This window comes from Ostrinia furnacalis, unplaced genomic scaffold (genome assembly GCF_004193835.3).
Source record: "Ostrinia furnacalis isolate ACB-3 unplaced genomic scaffold, ASM419383v2 OfSCF7013, whole genome shotgun sequence".
Classification (NCBI taxonomy): domain Eukaryota; kingdom Metazoa; phylum Arthropoda; class Insecta; order Lepidoptera; family Crambidae; genus Ostrinia; species Ostrinia furnacalis.
Window position 1 is genome coordinate 963,304 of NW_021137252.1, and position 23,760 is coordinate 987,063.

At 36.7% G+C, this 23,760-nt stretch overlaps 2 protein-coding genes across 2 annotated transcripts in view; both read left to right on the forward strand.

Annotated features, from left to right (window-relative positions):
• The window catches only part of Hasp (Hig-anchoring scaffold protein), a 140,302-nt gene extending 136,787 nt beyond the window's left edge, over positions 1-3,515 (forward strand). The window contains exons 30-32 of the mRNA XM_028318794.1: positions 505-675; positions 1,825-1,969; positions 2,802-3,515. Of these exons, the coding sequence (XP_028174595.1) occupies positions 505-675; positions 1,825-1,969; positions 2,802-3,096 (611 nt within the window). The 3' untranslated portion in view covers positions 3,097-3,515. The remainder of the gene's footprint in view (positions 1-504; positions 676-1,824; positions 1,970-2,801) is intronic.
• A 1,793-nt stretch (positions 3,516-5,308) lies between these two features.
• Rhp (GTP-Rho-binding protein rhophilin) overlaps positions 5,309-23,760 on the forward strand; it is a 193,382-nt gene continuing 174,930 nt past the window's right edge. Inside the window, exon 1 of the mRNA XM_028318819.1 lies at positions 5,309-5,548. The gene's annotated coding sequence lies outside the window, so the exon portion shown is untranslated. The remainder of the gene's footprint in view (positions 5,549-23,760) is intronic.

A 23,760-nucleotide genomic window follows, 5' to 3' on the forward strand; every position in this document is an offset into this window, starting at 1 on the left:
CCGAGTGGCGGTAGTGTCACGTGGTGTAGGGGGCCGCGCGGCTTTCTCGTGCCCCCCAGGGTGGGCCCTCAGTGGGGCCGCTGAGACGGTCTGCTTACCAGCCGCAGACTGGGCCAGACCCTTCCCTGTTTGTAGAGGTAAGTCTTCTGTCTTGGTTACGCTCGAAATAGTGGATTGAAGACTTGTTATTGCAAAGTGTGTGGATGTGAGGATCACTTTTGACTCGGCCAGATTTTTCAAGATCACGACCAGATATAAGGAGACACCAATGTGTCTCAATGATCTTTAAATGCTTGATCAGAATATACCTAAAGTGTAATTTTGATAATCGTATGATTGTCGCGTGGACTGGGAGGCAAAACGTCTTACCTACTCTTATCCAGTGAGGTGGACGTCCTGTGGGGAAATACGTCTAGAAAAGTATACCATCAGATAGTCGACACGTGTGTTTTCATTTCCTGCACAACTTTTATTCTCTACTTTACATCAAAATATCTTCCACAGAGGTATCCTGCCCAGCACTGCCTCCACCAGCATCAGGATACGTCCTCGGCCGAGCCCCATACAGGGCAGGGGACGTGTTACAGTTCCACTGTAACCCAGAGCACACGCTCCATGGACGACCCATCCTGGTGTGCCAGGACAGCGGCCGGTGGAGCGATAAGCCGCCTACTTGTGAGTTTGTGTGCCTTTCCAGGGGACTTGTATAAATCACTATTCCACCATACAGGGCAGGGGACGTGTTACAGTTCCACTGCAATCCAGAGCACACGCTCCATGGACGACCCATCCTGGTGTGCCAGGACAGCGGCCGGTGGAGCGATAAGCCGCCTACTTGTGAGTCTATATGCCTTTCCAGGGGACTTGTATAAGTCACTATTCTACCGTACAGGGCAGGGGATGTGTTACAGTTCCACTGCAACCTAGTGCACACGCTCCATGGAAGACCCATCCTGGTGTGCCAGGACAGCGGACGGTGGAGCGATAAGCCGCCTACTTGTAAGTTTATGTGCCTTTCCAGGGGACTTGTATAAGTCACTATTCTACCGTACAAGGCAGGGGATGCACTGTAGTTCCACTGCAACCCAGAGCACACGCTCCATGGACGACCCATCCTGGTGTGCCAGGACAGCGGCCGGTGGAGCGATAAGCCGCCTACTTGTGAGTTTGTGTGCCTTTCCAGGGGACTTGTATAAGTCACTATTCCACCGTACAGGGCAGAGGATGTACTGTAGTTCCACTGCAATGCAACCCAGAGCATACACTCCATGGACGACCCATCCTGGTGTGCCAGGACAGCGGGCGGTGGAGCGATAAGTCACCTACTTGTGAGTTGATGTGCCTTTCCAGGGGACTTGTATGAGTCGCTTTGTACCGCATTAGACAAGACATATGGTACAGTTCCACTTACCTCTGTGGATGCTTGATCCTGGTGTGCCAGGATAGCGGCCGGTGGTGGAGCGATAACCGCCTACTTGTGAGTTTATGTACATTTTCAGGGGAATAGTTTTTGTACCATGCAAGGCCAAAAGCGTATTTAATTTACAACGACCTGGAACATACGCTTTATGGAAAACCTATCCTGGTATACCATGACAAGACAGCTATCTGTGGAATGACAAGTCACTTATGTCAGTTTTGACACTTTTCCAGTGAATTTATACAGCTAAGCAGTGTTCCGTACAGGGTTAAGATATTGTATAGTTCTGCTGCTACCAGACTGTCTACAAGACAAATTCTTTTAATCTGCTGACGTTTATGAAGTTATTAGTTAATTCTTATTTTGTATTACTATATCCCACTAACCATCGCATTCTTCTCCAGGTGCCCAAGCGTGCACGTACCCTGGCACCACCATATCAGGCCGCATGTCCTCCGTCAAGTTCTACTACAAGATCGGCGAGACCGTCACCTTCACCTGCGAGCCAGGGTACAGGCTGAAAGGAGCGCCCATGCTAAGGTGTTTGAAGTAAGTTCATTGTTCGTTCGTTACTTCGTTTCAGCCAAATGACGTTCACTGCTGGACATAGGCCTCCCTAAGATTTTCCACATTGAACGGTCCTACGCTGCCCACATCCAGGCTCCTCCCGCGACCTTTACCAGATCGTCGGTCCACCTAGTAGGAGGCCTGCCCACGCTACGTCTTCCAGCCCGTGGTCGCCGCTCGAGAACTTTTCTGCCCCAACGGCCATCGTCTCTACGAGCTATGTTCCCCGCCCACTGCCACCTTGATTTCAGTTCATTGTACTAAACAATATTGGAACAAATGTATACAGGGTGACCCATTAGTTGTGAATTAAACTGATTTTACACTTTAATTCTTAGGGCTCGTTCCTATGGCAATCCAGTTTTACGAGTTCCAATTTTTTAAATTAGAAGGGATCGGTTTTTTGGGAACTGCAAACGCGATGTTCCTGTGAACGTTAATAATACCTACTCGTAATATTTAGACCAATCACAGAACATAATTTTGCACAGAGATTAAGTCGAGTTTTTTCGCTGTTTTGTTTTACCAGAGAGAAATACAAATGAGTAGGTCATCTTCATAGAAACGCACCGAGCGCGGTTTGTATGTGAGCGCGCGCCAATACGTATGCGGCGCGCACGCACACACTGACAAAATTTAGCGTGGATTAGCGGTGAGGTTTTACGAACCCAAGATTTACCCATGACAATGTACAGTCAACATCATAATTATGAGACTATTAGTAATACTTTTTTGTTGCAAAATGGCACAACTAGCTAACTTTCACGCTGTCAGCAGCTGTACATAATTCTAACCTCTTCAATTTAACCAACAGGAACAGAAAATGGTCGAACGCGATCCCGCTCTGCACTCCAAATTCCAACTTCACCACCTCAGACTCCTTAGCCATGTTGAACGGCGACATCGACGCCATGTTGTCTGACGCCGCCATCTTGTCGTCTGACAGTTTACGCACGCGCGAGACGCCCGCCATGCTAACTCCAGAGAGCTACAAAGCCGCTATGACGCGCGTCGCCGCATCGCGTCTGCTGCGTCGAGCGCCCATACAGTCATACAAAAACAGGATCTTTAGGGTCAACAGGCTGCTCAGAAGGGATAATGAGAGATAATTTTGGTCTAGGAAAAATTGTTTTATTGTGAAAGTAATTTACTTTTAGTTTTCGTTGCGTCCTCATTTCTATTTAAAAAAATATACTCAATCTTATATCTGGTTACATTTTGAAAGCGGATCAGACGAAAGTCTTCTTTGACATCGACGCCATGTTGTCTGACGCCGCCATCTTGTCGTCTGACAGTTTACGCACGCGCGAGACGCCCGCCATGCTTACACCAGAGAGCTACAAAGCCGCTATGACGCGCGTCGCCGCATCGCGTCTGCTGCGTCGAGCGCCCATACAGTCATACAAAAACAGGATCTTTAGGGTCAACAGGCTGCTCAGAAGGGATAATGAGAGATAATTTTGGTCTGGGAAAAATTGTTTTATTATGTAAAGTAATTTACTTTTAGTTTTCGTTGCGTCCTCATTTATCTATGATAAAAACTAAACAAATAATACTCAATAAAATTTTGTCCCAAAGCAGAGGATAATTTTACCTATTAATAAAAAAACAACAGAATACCTAAATGATATTTAACATAATATTTAATTACTTTATCCACTTTGTACTTTTAGGTTCATTCTGCGGACTAAATGATTTCATATTTAAGTACATCGCTTTAATCCTAAAATAAATTTATCAAAATTAATTTACATAAATTGGTGTTAAAAGCCTATAATTATTTAAGTAAGTAAACATCATGTTTTACTAGAAAATGTTACATTTTTTGTGATGTATTTGGCATTGTAAATGCAAAATTCCATTAAATATGTAAATTACCACTATTGGTTTATGTCAACATCCTATGAGCTAAGCAAGCGTGCTGAAAACTCTCACGAGCGCTATAAAAAATTACATTCATTATTGGAAAAAAAAATAACGTGTTAATTCTTTGTTAAAAAATAAAGCGCAGTTAAATAAAAAATATAAATAGTACACTATTTGATATTTTATGTTCAAATAATAGAACAGAAAGTTACCCACCTAGATCTCGATTAATACTTATTAAAATTAGGTGCAAATTACTTTGTGTTAATTACAATGGATTTGAATATTGACTAAGAGACTTTAAACATTTTGTAGTCTATAATGTTAGATTTTGTTCGATATTTTTTTAAAGACTGTTATAATTATATGTATTTTCAAAATACGATTGATATTGTTATAAATATTTAATATTATTTACTTATTATGTTTAAAAGTTGGATAATTTATTTTTCATGTTTATTAAAAACATGTAAATATGAATGCTTCGCCAAAGAAATCTAGAATACTCTTATAAATATAGTCTTTACTATGTAGATATAACTATTTCTATTAAATAGATAAGTGTTTAAGTTAATTATTAGTTTTACGAATTATAAATTAAGAAAAATAGGATTTTAACTAAATGTCGCTAGTTCTTTACCACGCACAAATATTTGGAAAAATTTTAAAATTATAAATTGCTACAAAATTAAGACCAGTTTTAGCACAGTATCACGTTTTAAGAGCAAAAAAAATAATTAATAAATACCCCCAAAAATAATGCTATTTTCTTAATTTATATATTTTTGAACAAAAAAATTAGAATACTTTTTTAAATATTTTTTTAAGTTGAACAAAAAATCTATTTAATTTTTTTTCATGACTGTACTCCAACTGGTCTTAGCAATAGAATGCATATCAAAAACATAGCATATCTTCTAATTGTATTTGACGAAATTAATGTAAATGGCGTGTTTCTAATCGTGTATACGTTTTATTCAAATTACCATACATCTGTTCCAATACTGAAATAAAAATGAAATATTAAAGACGAGCAAAGTTGTGTTTTTATATCCTGTAGCATTTTAATGCTTAAATAAATGAATTAAATGCATTCCTAAATCAAAACTGAACTTGCATTAGAATAACCCAGTTTTTATGAAAATATTATGCAAACAAGTAGGTACGCAACTTACGTCATCGGCAAAAAAAATAAAATTTAAAAGGTTTTTGATGAATGACTCACAATTATGTATCGCAGGTAGTAAAAGGACACCCGTCAAAAAACCTTTTAAACTTCTAAGAAGTTACCTTTAGGATTTTTTCTGCAAAGAATCTAGGCGTGCAGTTAAAAACCGAAAGTCCCCGTTTTATCCGATGCAATTTAACAATAAATCGGTAACGTACAAAGAATTAACGGTGCATTCGTCTTGCATGGGCCGGAGTTGCACCGGATAACGTGATACGCCAACAACAGTACATTCAGTATAACGCGCGTCGCGCCAAGCGCTTGACGTCCTCGAAGTTACGCGTTTTCGCGCCAAAACGCGCTCAACTTTCCGAATGTGACAGCTCGAATCTGACAGCTCTGTGTTTACTTTTAATTTCAAAAATATGTGGCCAGTTTGAAAACCAAAAAGTTTTTGTGTGCAAGTTCTCCATGGTGTTTTTGTTATGTGCGATGGCGTAATCCACGGACGGCGATAACTCACGGAGGTTTGTTAATAGATTTTGTCGTTGACTTCTAAACGTACCTACATTTTGCTGCAATTAAGATAAAATTCCATTCCTACACGGTCGTTTCTGGCCTCTTTATGGAGCACCTCTTTTCACCGATTTGTTCTTCTCGCATTTATCATAGATAAAAGTTTGTTTTTATTTGACCACATTAAACTTCGGTGAGAACGCTCGGGCGTGAAATAAGTTTTTTGTTGCAAGACAATTCTCTATTGTCAGCAGATAAAGATGAAAATGGCTTGCACAAGACAGTGTTCTCTTAAAATGAGGTCTGATTTTTGTGTAAAAATGTTTGAGAAGAGGCAATCATCAATAGACACAAAAAATGTCTACCTACCTCCATTTCGAGCGCAGATAATTCGGTATCACCTCATTTTATATCTACCTATCTAACAATTAAATTGATAACAGCAGTATAATTAATCAATAATATCAGTCAGTACTAATTTCAAAATAACATGCGAAGATTTAAAAAATCTAATTAGGTAAGTAAGTACAGTCAAAAACAAAATATGTATCTCCAAAGAGTTCTCTTGTTCATTTTACCTTATTGATCAATGCTTGAAAATCGTGGGTTATTCCGTAGTTTAAAGGGAAAAAAAATCCACGACATTTTATTTCTTAGGTAGGGTACTTGTAAATATGTAACCAGTCAACATTGAGTAGTGATCTTCTTTACGCCAAAAAAACTCCACCGAACCTGTCAAAATGTAAAAAGCATTATGTATCAATTTCTTTTAATTTTTTAAGTTTGAGATGCGACTTAAACACTAAATCAACTCCAATAACATCAAAAATATCGCTCCGATTAAACCGTAATAATCAAATCAATCTTAAACACATGCGGTATTTAATAGTTGAAAGATATTCATATTTTTCCTATGCGTGTAGACTCACATTCTAGGTCGCCAGTGAAAATGTGCTCGCAAGCCATTTGCAACCATCCAGTTCTTGCCAGGTTGAGATTACACATCAATGATTGTCTCGTGGCAAGAAGTTTTAAATGTTGAAACCGTGATTAGACTAGTTCTACTTTTGCTGTTAACAATCGGTATTTTAGCAAAACAGCATTCGTTTTACCTAGTGTATAATGAGGTAGACATTTACGGGACTATTCCCACCTCTCGTTCCCATCGTTGCAACTCCTGTATAGCCAGAATCTGCAGCTTGACCGTACAAACCCAACCAGTAAAGGTCAAGTTTGTCTCGGAAGAAAGTAAAAGGTCAAAAATTATGTTTGCTGACATTTGTGTGCTAGTCAATTCTATGCAAAGGTTGATTCGTGGGATTAGATGCTACGAAAATAAGGTTTTTCGGAAGAAGACCAGAACTAGGGGTCGCAAACCGGGATACCGAATTTCGAAAATACCGGAATACCGGGCCAAATTTAGGTCTAATTAATACCGGTATTCATTTCACAAAAACCGGGATTTTCGGTATTTTCGGTTTTAGTAAAATAAATAAAAACAAATACAAACAGAAAAATTTACGCGCCGTTTAATTCAAATACGCGCGCGCGAGTTCGTTTTGAGTTGATTGAGTGATAGTCGACGTAAACTCCGCCGCCAACGTCCTGACACCTCTCATCGAAAACATCTGGATGGAAGAGGAACTACCAGACGACTGGAATAAGGGGCTTTTAATTACTGTGCCAAAGAAAGGGTACCTAAGCCAGTGTAGCAATTGGAAAGGTATCACTTTGCTCTCGATACCGTTAAAGGTTTTCTGCAAGATTATCTTGGATAGGTTATCGGGAGCCGTTGAACCTCTTTTGCGTAGGGAACAGGCTGGCTTCCGCCCGAACCGCTCGTGNCTGCCTTCGCCGAATTTTCGGCATTTATACTGGCCTGAGAAAATCTCCAACGTCGAGCTATTGGAACGCTGCCACGAAATTGCGATCGACCAGCAGATCAAGCTCCTCAAGTGAAACTGGATTGGCCACACTCTCCGAAGAGATCCCGATCACATCCCCATGCAGGCTCTGGATTGGAACCCCCAAGGAAAACGCAAACGCGGTCGCCCCAAGCAAACTTGGCGGCGCACTGTGGCAGACGAGGCGGAGAAGATCGGCAAGACTTGGAGTGAGATCAAACGCGAAGCTCAAGACCGAACGCGACGGAGGACTGTTGTGGACGCCCTCTGCCCCATCTAGGGGACATAGGACCTTAAGTCAAGTAAGTCAAGAGTGTTAAAAGATACTTTACTGTTTCTACGATCTCATTACAAGGCCTAAAAATTTAATTTAGATTTAATAATATTTAGATTACCTCTTTATAACTCAATTTGATTTGGACTGAATATTGTTTTATTTAGAAGATAAATTAATTTAGGTTATGTACCTACTTACTATACCTACGCAAACTGACTTTATTATACTAAATTTGCTAAATTAAGCTTAATCTCGGAAATATCGAAAATACCGGATTATCGATATTCGTCTGGAGCCAATACCGAAAATACCGGTTTGGCTGAAATGATTCGGTATTGCGACCCCTAACCAGAACCAACTGCACAAACAAGCGGAATATCAAGTCTTAAAGAGCTTCTTAGAAGGTTTATAAGGTACAACAGTGGACTGCCATTGACTGAATTTAACAATCAATCATAATATTCTTCAATAAAACAGTTTTTCAAGAAGCTTACCAAATTTTCTAGGTATAAACCCTGGTGTTCCTAAAATAAATAAATGAATATACGCACCGCACATTCGCGCAGGTATAAATATAAAAAAATATGGCAAATAACAACCTTAATTATTGCATTACATACTCGTAGAATAAATAAAAAGTGATATAATACGATCGTGCTTACATATTTACGCAATAAAATATGGGCCAGGTACCTAAGCAAACAAAAGGTAGGTAGGTATACTACCGATCTTGCGTGATTACTTACTTTAATTCCTGTTTTCACATTTATTATAGCTTCCCTATCTTCTGGCCGCGGCTTTACCTGCTTGGATTTCGGACTGCCTTTAATTTTTTAACTTGCCCTTCCCGCGATGTTCAAATATTCATACAAATAACATTTGTATTTGCCGCTCGACTATTGTGGTGAGCCCACTCGTAACACAAGCTTATTTAGGGGTACACGAGGGGCTAATGGGACTATTAGTTATTTGGGCAATACAAATTGTAAAAATCATTTGAATACCTGTCTCTACATCAGGTGTAAAAATCTATCTTTTGTTTATTAACCTCTTGAAGGTCGCAAGATGTCGTATGTCCTCCCATCCTAAGTCCAATATCTCAAAAATACGTACTTAATTCGAAAATATTTTTAAATAATTCAAACTTTTTTTCATAGTTTAAAAAACTGGTTGATTTTTAGGTTACAATTTAATGAAACTTACCTAGGTATCTATGGAATTTTTAGGTCGTTTTAGTGTTATTTTTAATCAAGTCTTTAAGGTTAAATGGTGTCAATCAAATACCCAATTAAATATCAGACTAACATTGATAAATAATTAATAAGATTGGTGTAATCAACAGTTAGCATCGTGATAAAATCATGTGTGTGTCATCTTGTTTACAATAATTATTATAAAGAAAGATGTCAAGTCTATTTTTATTGTTTAATAACAATTACCTATCTTTAATTTGAAAATTATAAACAACTTGAAAAAATCGAACTGCCTAAGGCGGGAGTTAAGTTATTTATAATTTTCAAATTAGTTTGAGATGCGACTCTTAACGCTAAAAAATTAAATAATTATCTTTAATTAAATTACTAAATTAAATAATTATCTTTAATTAGTTTACTTAATTGGTTACGACTTTAAACTTTTACACAGACGGACTGATTGTTATGAAGCTCGTTTCTAATCAAAATATTTAAACTTTATAATGCAAGCTCTACCATAAATTTCATTGCGCATTAAGTAGTGGTTAATACTTATTAGTATGTAAAATAGGTATTTAGTATTTAGGTAAGCCAAATCAAACAGTCATTGTGTGAGAAACAATAATAGTTTTTTGTATTGTCAAATAATTTCAACAGCGTCTGGAGTTCAATTCAAGGGAGTGTCAAATCGTATTAAAAATCATCAGTGTCAAACTGTCAATCCAAGCCGTAAAACAAAACCTTCGCCCATTATGTAGGTGTAATGACTGCGGATGGAAACTTGAACTAAAGAAGGCTACTTGATTCTTCATAATATTCAGGATGTCCTAGTTTGGTAATCATAGTACTTAGACTCTTAGAGACCTACATCTATAGGCACGCCAAGATAATAATATTTTTAAGCCTTTCCGTCGCTTTTAATGGCTTTTAAAACAGTAGGTATATTATTAAATAATCACTTTGTCAATTAGGCTAGAACGAAAACAACTAGATTAGAATGAAAATTAAAGCCACCACGATCATCTAACTAAAGTATTTATAGTTATATTGAATAATTACGGAAATAATTAAAACTAAACCTAATGGCGCAGTTACACTATGCGAGAACTTTATCGAGAGATATAGTGTAAACACCCACTTCAGTTAATATCGCCGTTAGTCGTCCATATTTCGGTGTGCGTGCTCGCGTTTCGTCTAGTGTGTAACTGCGCCATAACACTAACGCCTGTTCACAAACATTACTATGAATAGAATAGAATAGAATAGAATTTCTTTATTGCGGTAAATGTGGTACAAAGTAGTGATAAATAATGAATGTTCGTTTCACACATCTAACCAACGACAATTGGCATGCAACATACAGTGAAACAGAAAGCACACAATTATGTCCAAATAAATAAGACTCTAAGACTATAAAAATTCAACTAAAATAATTAATTAATTAACAATGATGATATTATACATTCAATAATAATAAACAAAATACATTTCGATTAAAAAAAAAAATATATATATATATATAATAGAAAAACAGTGTCAATTTCTTTAAAATTTGCAATTAATAAATTCATTTATGCTATAAAAACATTTGTCGCTTAACAATTTATAAAGCTGGTATTTAAATTGCTTAGTGGGTAAGTCCTTCATTGCGTCCGGAAGTTTATTGTACAGTTTTATAGACATAAAGTAGCAATTTCTCTGAAAATTCGTCGTTGAACAAGACGGTACCACCAAACGATTAGGATACCGTGTAAAAAATGTACAAATCTCTCGTTTCGTTTGAAAAGAATTAATATTGTTTTTAGTAAATATACATATTTCAAAAATATACATTGATGGTAATGTCAGCAAATTAAGTTTTTTAAATATTGGTCGACATGAATCCATTGGCCCAGCACCACAAATAGCTCTCAGACACTTTTTTTGAATTAAAAAGGCACGCTGGATATCGACCGAGTTTCCCCACAGAACAAGACCATATCTTAAATTTGAGCAGACGTAGCCGTGATACGCAGCAAGTGCTGTCTTTTGATCACTAATTTTTGCAAGGCGGTATAAGGCAAACGCAAATCTATTAATTTTTTGGCAGACACTAGATACATGTTCCTTCCAAGTCAAATTCGCGTCCAGATTGATTCCAAGAAATTTAGCATTAGTGCACTCTGCGATTAAGTCACCGCCGTGTTTTACCGATACGCTTTGGGGGCTTCCATTTTTATTATAGAATTGTAGATATTTTGTTTTAGACAGATTAAATGATAAATTATTACACATAAGCCATTTTGTTACATTATTTATTGTGTTGTTTATTTCATATTCATAATCAGTATTTGTGATTTTATTAATTATAATAGAGATGTCATCAGCGAATAAGGTACATCGATATTTAGTGATAGAGGGGAGGTCATTTATATATAATATAAATAACAAAGGTCCAAGGATGCTACCTTGTGGTACGCCATAGTTATTTTTTGAGTATTTAGATTGATAAGTGGTAAGGAAGTTAAATTTGTCAATTTTATCTATCTCCACCCTCTGCATTCTGTCACTCAAGTAGGATGCAATCCACTTGAGCGAGAGACCACGCACTCCATATTTCTCTAATTTTCCAAGCAGAGTTCCATGACACACGTGATCAAAAGCTCTACTGAGATCAAACAAAACCATCGTTACGGGAATACGCTTGTCCATAAAGGTTGAAACTTGTTGAACAATATTATAGCATGCTAATGTGGTAGATTTTCCTTTTTGAAACCCGTGTTGATCCGGGTGTATGACGTTAAATTTTGTACAAAATGATGACAGTCGTTTATGGAAAACTTTTTCAAAAATTTTTGAAAGTATTGGAATAAGTGTAATTGGTCTGTAGTTACCAATATCATCCTTTTCTCCCTTCTTAAACAAAGGCTTTACAACTGAATACTTAAGAGAAGATGGATATACACCATTGGCAAAGGATAAATTTACTAAGTATGCCAATAACGAGGACAGTTCATTTACGCAAGCTTTAATTATTTTAGTACTTATCTCATCATACCCGGTTGCTCCAGTGTTATTTAGTGATTTTACTATATTTCTCAATTCAAAGTCATCAGTAGGTGATAAAAAAAGAGTAGCACTATTATTTCTTATATTTCTCGAATAGTTTACAGAGTCAGAGTCAAGATCAGTTTTGGGAATATCTATGAAATAATCATTGAACTCAGTTGCAATGTCTTCCGGATCGTTTACTATTATTGTATGTTCATTCCTTCGTAAAGTTAAATGATCAAATTTCGGAAAATCATTTTTTTGTTGTTCGTTAATGATTTTCCATGTGGCTATACATTTATTTTTCGATTTATTAATATATTCACTATTTTTAGATTTTCGAGCGGTATTTATACATTTTTGTAATAATTTTGAGTACATTCTATATTTTGTTCTTACTATGTCTGACTTTTTTTTGTAAAAAGTTACTCGCAGTTTTCTTTTTGTGGCACATGAGATTCTTAATCCTTTTGTTAACCAGTTAAGCTTACAATTACTACTGTTTCTCACTTTCACTCTGTATTTGGGAAAACACAGATTATAGAGGAGACATAGTTCAGTGTGAAAGTAATTAAAAGCCTCATCAACGTTGGTGAATCTCCATAAATCCGACCACGAGTAACTTAGTATACATTCTTTAAATTTTTCTATATTTTCTTTACTGTAGTCTCTTACCAATCTGTAATAGTATTGAATTGTGTCTATTCGCGCGTTGATTGGTACAGTTAGTATTTGAGCAGTCTCATGATCCGATAGGGAAACCGGCACTGTGGCGCCTTGCGCAGCCTTAATATTACTTACAAAATGATCTAAACAGGATTGTCGTCGAGTGGGACAGTTAATATGAAACTCCAATCCATAACTTTCTAGTAACTCCTTAAGATTCCGAGATAATTTAGTATCCTTGAGTGTATCAATATTCCAATCCCCAGTAAGAACTATATATTTTTTTGTTTTTTTTCCTAATTTATTGAGTAAAATAGAGAGTTTGTCAAAGAAAATATGAGTATCGGCTCCCGGGATCCTATAGATACATACTAAGACTATGTTATAATTAGTAATCTCTACACCACAGCATTCGAAAACCAATTCACAAGACAAATCTCTCAGGAACGGTAATTGCTTGACCTCAATATTATTCCTATGTAGTATACACACGCCTCCACGCTTTTTACCGAGTCTACAGAAGGAGGAACCTAAGTTATAATTTCGTAATTGTACATTTAGTTCGTTATTTTTCTGAATAAAAGTTTCTGTGAGGCAAACTAAATCGATTGGTCTATTATATTTAATGGATAGTTCATAAAGTGTTATTTCCAGTAGATCTCTTTTGCTTAAAAAACCTGCAATATTTTGATGCAAAAACATCAATTGATTACTAACATTACCATTCATAAAAAAATATGTTTTTGTGGTTTTACAATTGATTTGTTTTGGTTTTGCATTCCAAAAGCCTCGTCCTGTATAGTTATTGAATTGACACTTTTACATTGATTGATGTATTCGCTTGTACAACTTACATTTTGCGTAGTATTTTGATAACTAGTCTGCGAGTGAGTCCATTGTAAAATCTCCCTATATACAGAAAAACATAAATTTGAGAGATAAAACTTTGATCCCAAACGAGATTTTTTATAGTTCATTCCTAAAAAAGTAGCATATCTAAACCCTTGACATATCATTTTCAAATCATAATTTACATTATAGTTAAACATTTTTGCATTACTTGGTAATCCACATATAATTAAGTTAGTATTTACAATGCCTCTAATCCATTTAAGTAAGTTAGTTTTTAATTCAAATGGATTTTTATCATTAAACCCCCCAATTACTACGATGAAATCCTGCTTCGTTAAAGTATTTATCTCGCTTTTACAGGTGTTTAGGACGTCGTATAAGTTTGCTTGACTCTTCCAAAAGCAACACACTTCATACTCCGGTCCAACCATTTTTTTNCGTTACACAAACGTTTTTCTGATTCTGTGACATTTTTTTGTTGTTGTAATAAACACAAAAATATTCCAATCTTCGGGACTTGATCTTGGTCCCCTGTGATTTGCGTAGCTGTAGTGCAGGTTAGTATCCAAATGCGCCACCGAGCTGTATACTTGGAACGGTGAAAATTAGGATTTGTTGCTAAGTGTCTTTTATTTTGAAATGTAAATCGGTTAGCTGTGACTCATGCGCATGGATATTTCTGTCACTTGTGTCATACACTCTGATGATTTATTATAATTGTTTTTCGTTTTTACACAAAATTGTCACTGTTTTAACAAGTTAATTATTGCAAGTATCACTTGTTTATAGATAAATGGTTTCACACACACTTTTATTAGTCGTTTTAAACGTTTTCAACGTCGTCACATTTTCACTCATTTTACTCAGAAATAATGTTTTGTTTGAAGAGATAACGATATAGATGAGGAGTCATAACTTAATCTCACTTTTAAATATACTGTTATTGAGTATTAATCACTTTTACATATTTTTTAGGCAAAAATATACGGACGACAATGTTTACTTTGTGCGTTCCGTTTCACTCACTGAATTATGAGGTCTCACAGTGCGTATTGACGCAGAGAGTCACACACGAACCAATCCAGAGCTCTATTCAACGCTGTGCGTTCGATTTGCTGCTTCACTTAAGCAAGCATCGTTTGTGAATAGGTACGGACGTAAGACAATTGACTCTCGTATATTGACTCACTTGACGGTAACAAGAAGGCCCATTATTTGCGAGTCGCACGCCATGACAAGGCCACTGTTTGCTTGTATAGATATCACATCAAGTTATACACTGTGGGGTTTAATTTTTAGTAGTAATAAGAGCGATTTTACAACGGAAATGTATAAGCTGACGTGCTGTCGTCTGTATGTGTCCACGGTACGCCAGATTATGTCTTTGTGAGTGGTTCCGTTCGGATCCCCTACCACTGATACGGATACCCTAGCTAGGTTTGATCCCCTATCACTAATAACCTGGGGGATCAGTTATACAGGTTGTAGTTTTGTAAAACAAGTCATTTCAGGGGGCTATACATGACACTGATGACAAAAAACACGGAAAAATCCAAGTCCAAAGGTTTCACTCAATCTGAATGACATCTGATTGGTTGTTCAAAACATTTAATTTTCTCCGTCCCGCTCCGCCTTGGTGGAAAATGGGCCTAAGTCCCCTGCACTCCCTGTGCCAAGGTATCAATGCATTTTAAACACGCTTAAAAACTGTCGTAATCTGATTAATCATCAGTGTGGAAGATGAACTTTGCCATAAAAGAATAATCTCAGCATCTTTTCGGACAGTTTGTTAAAATCTATGTCAGATACATCACTCTCATGGTACCAAATGAGTCTGAGAATCACAAAAACTTTGTATCTCCTCACATCGTCAACAACATACGGATACGACCTGCAAGCTTTCAAGAGGAGAGCGTATCTTCACCTTAAAGGCCAGCAACGCACCTGTAACGCCCCTGGGTCTGCGGGTGTCTATGGGCGACGGTAATCACTTACCATCAGGTGATCCGTCAGCTCGTGCCTCCTGTCACATAAAAAAAAACATGTCAATCGGACTACGATAGAGTGGAACTTTCAAGGCTTCCGGCGACTGGGACCGCAATTAACTAGGACCGCGGTCCCAGTCGCCGGATCCATAAAAAAATAACAATTTTCTTCCGGCGACTGGGACCACTCATAGATAACTAAAAGAAAATATTATTCAATCCAAAATTGGTACAGTACTAAAATCCATGAGTGGTCCCAGTGGCCGGAAGAAAATAATTTAATTTTTACGCATCCGGCGACTGGGACCGCGGTCCCAGTTAATTGCGGTCCCAGTTGACGGAATCCTCGAACTTTCGTACAAAAACAAAACATCAGCAATCTTCATATTAGATGGGTTTGTTTGTACCAAGCCAACTTTCTATTGTTTTAATTAAAAGAACAATAAACCCTATTGTCATTTGAAAAAATCTGAATTATTCATACTAATGAGAACCCAAAAATATTTTTATTATGAACCTAGAGACAACAGGTTACATAAATGTGAATGATACGTAAATTAAAACAATTGCATTTTTTGTCTTAAGCGAACTCATATGACGTCATTTAAGTAAGAATTAATTAATCACTCTTCTTATTTTTATGGTGTGAAGGTTAAATAATATGATTTGCATTACGGATGATGTAGATGAAATGTCAATATTTTTTTGCCGTAACCGTAGGTACCTACTTCACAGGTAGTGAAGTAGGTAGGTATGCTTTGGTGTTTGACAGTTAATTTGGATTCTGTCTTGAATTATAACTAAGGCTGAGTTGCACCACCTAACTTTGACCGTAAATATGAGAAACGGCTTTTCCATACAAATATTTGCCAGAAAATTTTATGGAACAGCTTTTTCTTTCTCTCACTCTTGCATTGATCCCATAATAAAATCTCCATCAGTAAAACTTTCCAGAAAATTTGGCAACTTTTAAAACATTAACATTATTTGTACAAACAAACCCATTTTATAAAGCTAGCTTCCAAGCACGAGTAAGGTGTTATTCATAAAACCAATTGAATTGCTAAAATAAGTGAATCAATTGCAAATAAATTTGATCATATCATAATAAAATCTATTAGATTTCCACATTCCATAAGAAAAATCCACTTAATCTGACCAAGTTAATGCATTTTTCCGACTAATTTACATTCTAGTTTTTTTTTTTTTTTTTTTTTGGCTTTCGCGGTACATTCTAGTGTGAACGTGGAAAACAGTAATTTGCACAGATTATTTGCACTGCATATTGACAGTAATCGTTGGCGGGAAAGGAAATTACAGATTAAACACGTGTTCGCTTCGTGACATCCGTGGACTTTTAAAAAGAGGTTTTGTTTTATGTCTTCACCTTTTTTTTCGCATCAGCTTGGGAAAAGGCAAAGGCGTTTGCTGTACAACCTTTTTACATTTATGGTGATTTTTTTTAAATAGTTAACTCTATCATAAAGAAAATGCATAGAACTTTGTGATAAATACATACATAAATGCTGAATGTAACTTCTCTGGTAATAGAGAAAAAAAGCTTGTTAATTACATGTTTTTCTATTAGCTACAGATAAGTTGTAGATTTATTATGCTTTATCATTCATGGTGTTTTTTTAACCGAATACTTCGAAACCAAGGAAAGGTTATTATATTAGTAGATAAATATATCATGAAGCATTTACATTTGGTATTGTCGTTTATGTTGTTTGAAAAAAAAATGCATCGATTCACATTGTTAAGCAATTTCTCTCAAAATAGAAAACCCTTTAAAAAAAACCTATTAGATAATTTAGTTAATTCAAAACAAGATTTCCAGATTATTCAATAACCTAGCTCTAACGCTTCCCTGTGACGGCACCAGAAGATTACATAAGGTAACCAAACCTGTTTGCGTTCCTGCGCCCTATGAATATCAATTAATGGACGCAATAGAAGAAAATTCCGATATAATGTCACCGCGTTGCACAGTGCAGAAGTGGTCAGAATCCTCAATCTCTGTGGTCCTAGAGTTAACCAGAAGTGGGTAAACAAGCTTTGGATTTCGTTTTGATTTGGGACGCATACGACGAAAAATATTTTTAACGTTTGGTTTCTTGTTATCTGAATCGAAGAAGAATCACCAGACTAGAAATATGGTTCCGTACTACTGAAGGCTTAGTCATTTAATAAAATTATCTCAAACATAAAGTTAGTTTAGGTTTGTAACTTCAATTGTTTTAAGTTTTAACGCAAAAGCACTAAAAGAAAATTAATAACGAACCTGCGAAGTAGAAGTAGAACCGTATAGTTCAAGAAATGCCAAGTTATTCGGCAATTTAAGTTACTTGACATTTCTGTACATATTTTAACTGTGACCAAACTGGTGTTGTTACCCTACATACCTTTACACACCCAAAGGCAAATCTCCTGCGTCAGATGTTGCAAAAGTCAATGATGGATGTGCAATCGTAAGTGCTCAGATAATAATTGAAGTTCCAGAATTCTAGCTGTTCTAAATTCCAGTCTGCATAGGGTAAAAGTACCACTAGTTGACCATTTAAGCGGTTTTATGGTTAATGGCATAGGTAAACCACATTATTTGTAGTGGTTCAACCGACTGTTTTTTTTAATGTTTTTTTTTAATAATAATATTAGGTAATTAATTTTAAAGAAAATGCATGATACTTATCCTACCATCCTACTCCTACTACTTAATATTATAAATGCGAAAGTTTGTGTGGATGTTTGGATGTCTGGATATTTGTTTCTCTTTCACGCAAAAACTACTGAACGGATTTTGTTGAAACTTTACAATATTATTTGTAACCCAGATTAACATATAGGCTATAATTTATGCCGATCTGTGACACTAAATTTCACGCGGGTGAAGCCGCGGGCAAAAGCTAGTATTATTATAAAGATAACTAAAAACTATTGTAGGAATAAGCTGGCTTGTAGGTACTCGTAGTGACTTATGACGTACCTTGATAACTTATGAATTTTAATGAATTTAACTAAACGTAACAAAAGCCCAATTCATAGAAAACAATTGCTTACAACTTGTATAACAAGTGAAAGGACAATGTTCGTTCTCCATACATTGTTCGCCTAAAGAACCAACAATTTTGACATATTACTACCCGAAAGCGAAATAATACGATTCTGTGTGTAAGAACAATGATTCCTGATGGACACTTGCCATAAAATTAATGATTAAGAATATTAAATCACAGCGATTTTATAATATGTCGTTTATGACAACATGGCGTCTAATGTATTGTGTGAATGTATGAACACCGATTCGCGAAAAATGTTTTGTATTGTCGTCACGCCGAGTCGCAGCCAAATAGTATAAAATAATAGAACAAGTTTTAGAAATACAACTCGGCATTCCACTTTTACAATATGCCCACATATTGCACGTAAATAAACAACATGAATCGTAGGTTGTTTCCACCCTTGTCATCTGACACATGAAATAAACTCCTATTGTATTATAGATATCGAAGCCGAATCGTATATAATAATAGAATGGGTTTTGGAGATCACTCGGGGTTCCACTTTTATAAATCAATATCTTTTTAGCTTTTAACGCAAATCTAGTCTTCAAAGCAGTTTAATCGATTTATTTTATTTTCAAAATCGATATTTTATTGTCTATGATGGCCGCAGGAACATCACTATACATGGACTCCCAGCAATAAAGTACGGTAATGCCTCGTACAGATTTTATCGGCAAAAATTATGGAACTTGATAGGTTTTAGACCATGCCACGCACCAAAACGTCCGGAAGTTGTAATAGTATTATAGAATAAACGTTAAAAGACTTATTTATTTAATTTTTCAATGCTTAAGTGTCCATTAGAATGAAAGGGTGCTTAATGTATTAAAAAAAATAGAAAATAATTATGATGGGTTAATGTTTTTGGGCGGTTTTTTAGGCGGTTTCTGACAATGTCCTTTGTGTTCTGTAATTAGTAATTATATTCTCAACTTACTACGGCATAAACGAGAGTTTAATTCACATAATACAATCATAGTAAAAGTAGGTAACGTAGCGTAAAATTGCAATTAGGCTTCCATTTTGTTTTGATTTTTAGGAAGTTTTTACATCGGTCTTATTAAAAAAATATTTTTCATTTCGTATTTAAACAATGTCAGTCAGCTTTAAGAACCAAATTAAAGTAGGACAAGGACAAAATTGATGTAGAGTAATAGGACGAAAGCTTCTTTTTAGGGTTCCGTATCGAAAGGGTAAAAACAGGGCCTTAATACGTGTAGGTAAGTCTAGGCGCAGACCACCGACTTATAGTTGGGCGATAGTTGGGCCCGATTCTAATTTGTATGAAGAATGGCCGATACCAAATCGGAATAATGTGCGCACTTTCATACATCTCTCTCTTATACTGATTAAACCCGACCCAACTATCGGCCAACTAAAAATTGATGGTCTGCACCTAGGCTTAGGGAAAATTATGTAAGGCGTCTCTACCTTGCGATTATACTAGTTGAGATGGAAAACATCATTTACCTACTTCAGATCTCTAGAAGCGGAAAAAACCATAACCTTAATGGTTTTAAACGTGCATGGATAAATATTTATCACGAGTAAACTAATAACTATTTACTCTATAAGATGTGGACACGTGGCTTAGTGGTTAGTTTAAAAGTCTTTAACATTACAGTAGAGGCTTCAAATCCTATCGGGAGCAAGTTTTATGTTGATAAGTATTATCACTTTTGGAGTTCATTTTCTTCGTTTATCGTTATTTTTTGATAGAGTAGTCAGAACATCAGCCTATAGTATAAATATTATGTAATTTATAATAGCATAAACTAATACGCACGTAAGTAATTAATGACAACTCTTATGTATAATGATTGTTTGTAAGTTTAACGCCTATTGCGAGTCTCCACTTATAATATCTAAGGCTGGCTCTTACTTTAACTTTGACAAACGTCAAAAATCTGTCAAACTCAATACAAAAACCACCGGTTATAGTTACCGTTAAAGTTTGGTGGTGCAACTCAGCCTTAGTATTCTAGTTGTTGATAAGTGTCTCAAACTTACACCGTATTCACAAACGATGCTCGCTTAAGTGAAGCAGCAACGCTATGCGAAGGCGAACGCACAGCGTGAAATAGAAGAGCTCTGTGATTGGTCCGTGTGTTACTTCGCCACTCATTGTCTGTCTATGAATAGGTTTTTGGGAGCCTGTGCATCCACGCGCACTGTGAGACCTCATATAATGTTTGTGAGTACGGGTTCATTAATACCCAAAACAGCTTGTCTGCTACTTGGACTAAAGCAAGTAATCAATTCCATTGTTCAGACAAAATAGCCAATATTTGTCGTAATAACTTTTTTATTTATAAATCTAACAACGAGGTACACACGTCACTAATTCAGCTTCGAGTCTTGTTCTCGTGTCACGAATAATTAAATACATAATTAGCTTATATAAGAGCTCAACAATGGCGCAGTATTGTTCTAAGAGCAAACCTTGAACTGAGAAGATTCGGTGCTTGGAGAGGGCGATAGCGTTTTTATATGATACACAAAGAGATACATCTAAATCAGACGTACGTACATATTTCCAATTCACATACTTATATTATAACAAAGAAACGAAACGAATTCATATCATATGTAATTTGGGCGAATTCATATTGGTTTTTTAAATGAAAATTTGAAAAATACGCCTAGACTTCTGACTATATTACTGATACATCTATATTTAAATGGGAAAGTAACTCTGTTTGTCTGTCTTGCTTTCACGCCTAAACCACTGAACCGATTTTGATGAAATTTGGCATAAAGATAGTTTGAGTCCCGGGAAAGGACATAGGATAGTTTTTATCCCGGTATTTGAAACAGGGACGCGCGCGATAAAGTTTTTCTGTGACATACAAAATTACACGCGGGCGAAGCTAGTACCTACCTAGTACCTAATAAAAGTAACAATTAAACCCTCTTCTGAGCTGATTTCAAGCCCTTTTCAGGGCACTTATTATACGTCCCAAATACATAGCTTACCCTACCCCCAATTCGAGACAACATTTATGGGCTGGTTCTGAGAAGAAGTGGCTGAAGAAAGCTGTTCTTTTCATAACTACCTATAACGTGTGGAAGTTAGTACGTATTAATCTCTAGTACTGATTTTAAGGGCTCCTGCACACGACGCCGCCACCGCGCCGCCGCCGCACCGTCGCCGCGCCTTTGGACTGTTTATACGCGCCGCGTGAACACCGCTGCCGCGCCGCCGCCGCGCCGGCGGCGAAATAATGCTTTGACGGCAGGGTGGCGGCGCGGCGGCGGCGCGGTGGCATGCTTATGAACAGTGTAGGGGCGCGGCGGCAGCGCGGTGGCGGCGCCGTGTTGTGCAGGAGCGCTTATGGTTTTTCATCTGTACCAACCACTACGAAGCACGCTTCAGCTTTTGTCCTAATCTTCTATCTTTAATGACGTTAAATTATTAACCCAAAACGTTTTCAAATTAGCATTTATACCCGGATGTTTATGTTGAAGCACTCTTTTTTCACGTGGTTAAACTCATGTTAGTTAGAAATAGACAAAAACTGAGACATGAGCTTAAACTTTTTGTTTGTGATCATGATTCCATCAATTAATTTACGAAACGAATGATTAATATTAAATAATGCCTATCACGTCAAAAAGCAAGACGTAGAAGGCCATAAGGGAACTGTGACTTGAACTTGATGAACTTTTTTTACATTAATTGTGACAAATATGTATTATGGAATTCCTTCCTTTGGAATGGAAAATTTCAGCAAAAAGACGGAACGAAGTGAATTTTTCACGAAGGCACTGCTTGTGACAACAATGTCAAAAACAGTCGAGTTTTCATATTAAAGTTCACATCATCCCGTTTGCAGTGTCCCGCAAAAGCTTGCGAATTAATTAGAATTTCAAACACTTGCGGGTCCAAGGACAGTTTAACTTTCCCCCGGGACAAACTTGACCTTAACTGGTTTTTATTGGCGGTCAAGCTGTAGATCCTGGCTACACAGGAGTTGCAGCGGTGAGAACAAGAGGTGGGAATAGTCCCGTATTATTAGAGTCACTCTAATGTGTTGTCGACTACATGATTCTACATAAGCCTTACCACGTAGGTTGTAATGTCAAATGATAACGCGGTCCGTCACGGTCGGTCGCCGCCAAACCGCCGACCTTGGTGCTCAATCATTGGTTTTTGTTCTGCAAGGCACAGTGCAGAGTAGCCAGTATATCGTGTTTTCCGACGTCACCATATTGATAAACTTTTTGGCAGATAAGCACTCAAATGTCAAACGATTCTGAAACGGCAAGTAGCAAAAACTCAGCATAATTAAATTACCTTTACGTAAACGTTGTGGAAATTCTTGGGAGAGGCTTTTGTCCAGCAGTGGACGTCATTTGGCTGAAACGAACGGACGACCAAAACTTACTTTAGCTAAAAAGGATTAATGGAATAAGGTATTTAATTTTCCCAGCGCTGTTTTCTTAAAATGGTAAGAGAGAAAGGTAAACCTACATCGAAAAGCCTTTGATTCTTTTATAGAAATTTTAATCACCTAAATGACTTACTAGATCTTATTTGACTGTGTCCAGTTGGAAAAATGGTTAGATTTAATTTAACCTGCCTCTTTTGGCATGGAAGGAAGCACTGTGGGTATTTATTTACAAATAAGGTTTGACTGATAAATAGTGATTTGGACTGTGTCAATCGGAATAATTATGGCCTACCAGTTTGATATAGCTGAGTTTGGAGATATTTAGTTAAGAGCCTGATGCCTGTTTTCACCATCAATCCCTAATTTTTAAGCGATCCCTATGGTAACACATAACAGGCATTTTGCTTTCATATGGGTCACTTAAAAAATAGGGATTGATGGTTAAAACGGGCTTGAGCCACACACAGTCACCTTTTTTGTAATGCCACCTGGAGAGAAAGTACTCTTAATACTGCAAATAGAAAATTTTACTTAAAGAAAACAGTTCTTTATTTTTGAAAAGAGAGAACTGCATTCAAACGTTTTTTCATTTCATTTTGGAAACCTATTAACTAATAACAAGCTCGCGACAACGCTTATTTGTTAGCTCGAAACTTGAACTAAAAACGCGCACTGTTACGAGCTCGCTGGTAGTTAATAAGTTCCAAAAAATTGTCAATGTGACAACTCTCGTCTGTTACAACTCTCCTCGATCTCCCTTAAGTAGTGCTGCGCTATGATCAATCTTGTTGTAATACAAAGTTCAGAGAGTTATGATAATAGTCCAGTCAAATTAGACATGAACCCTGCAATAATTC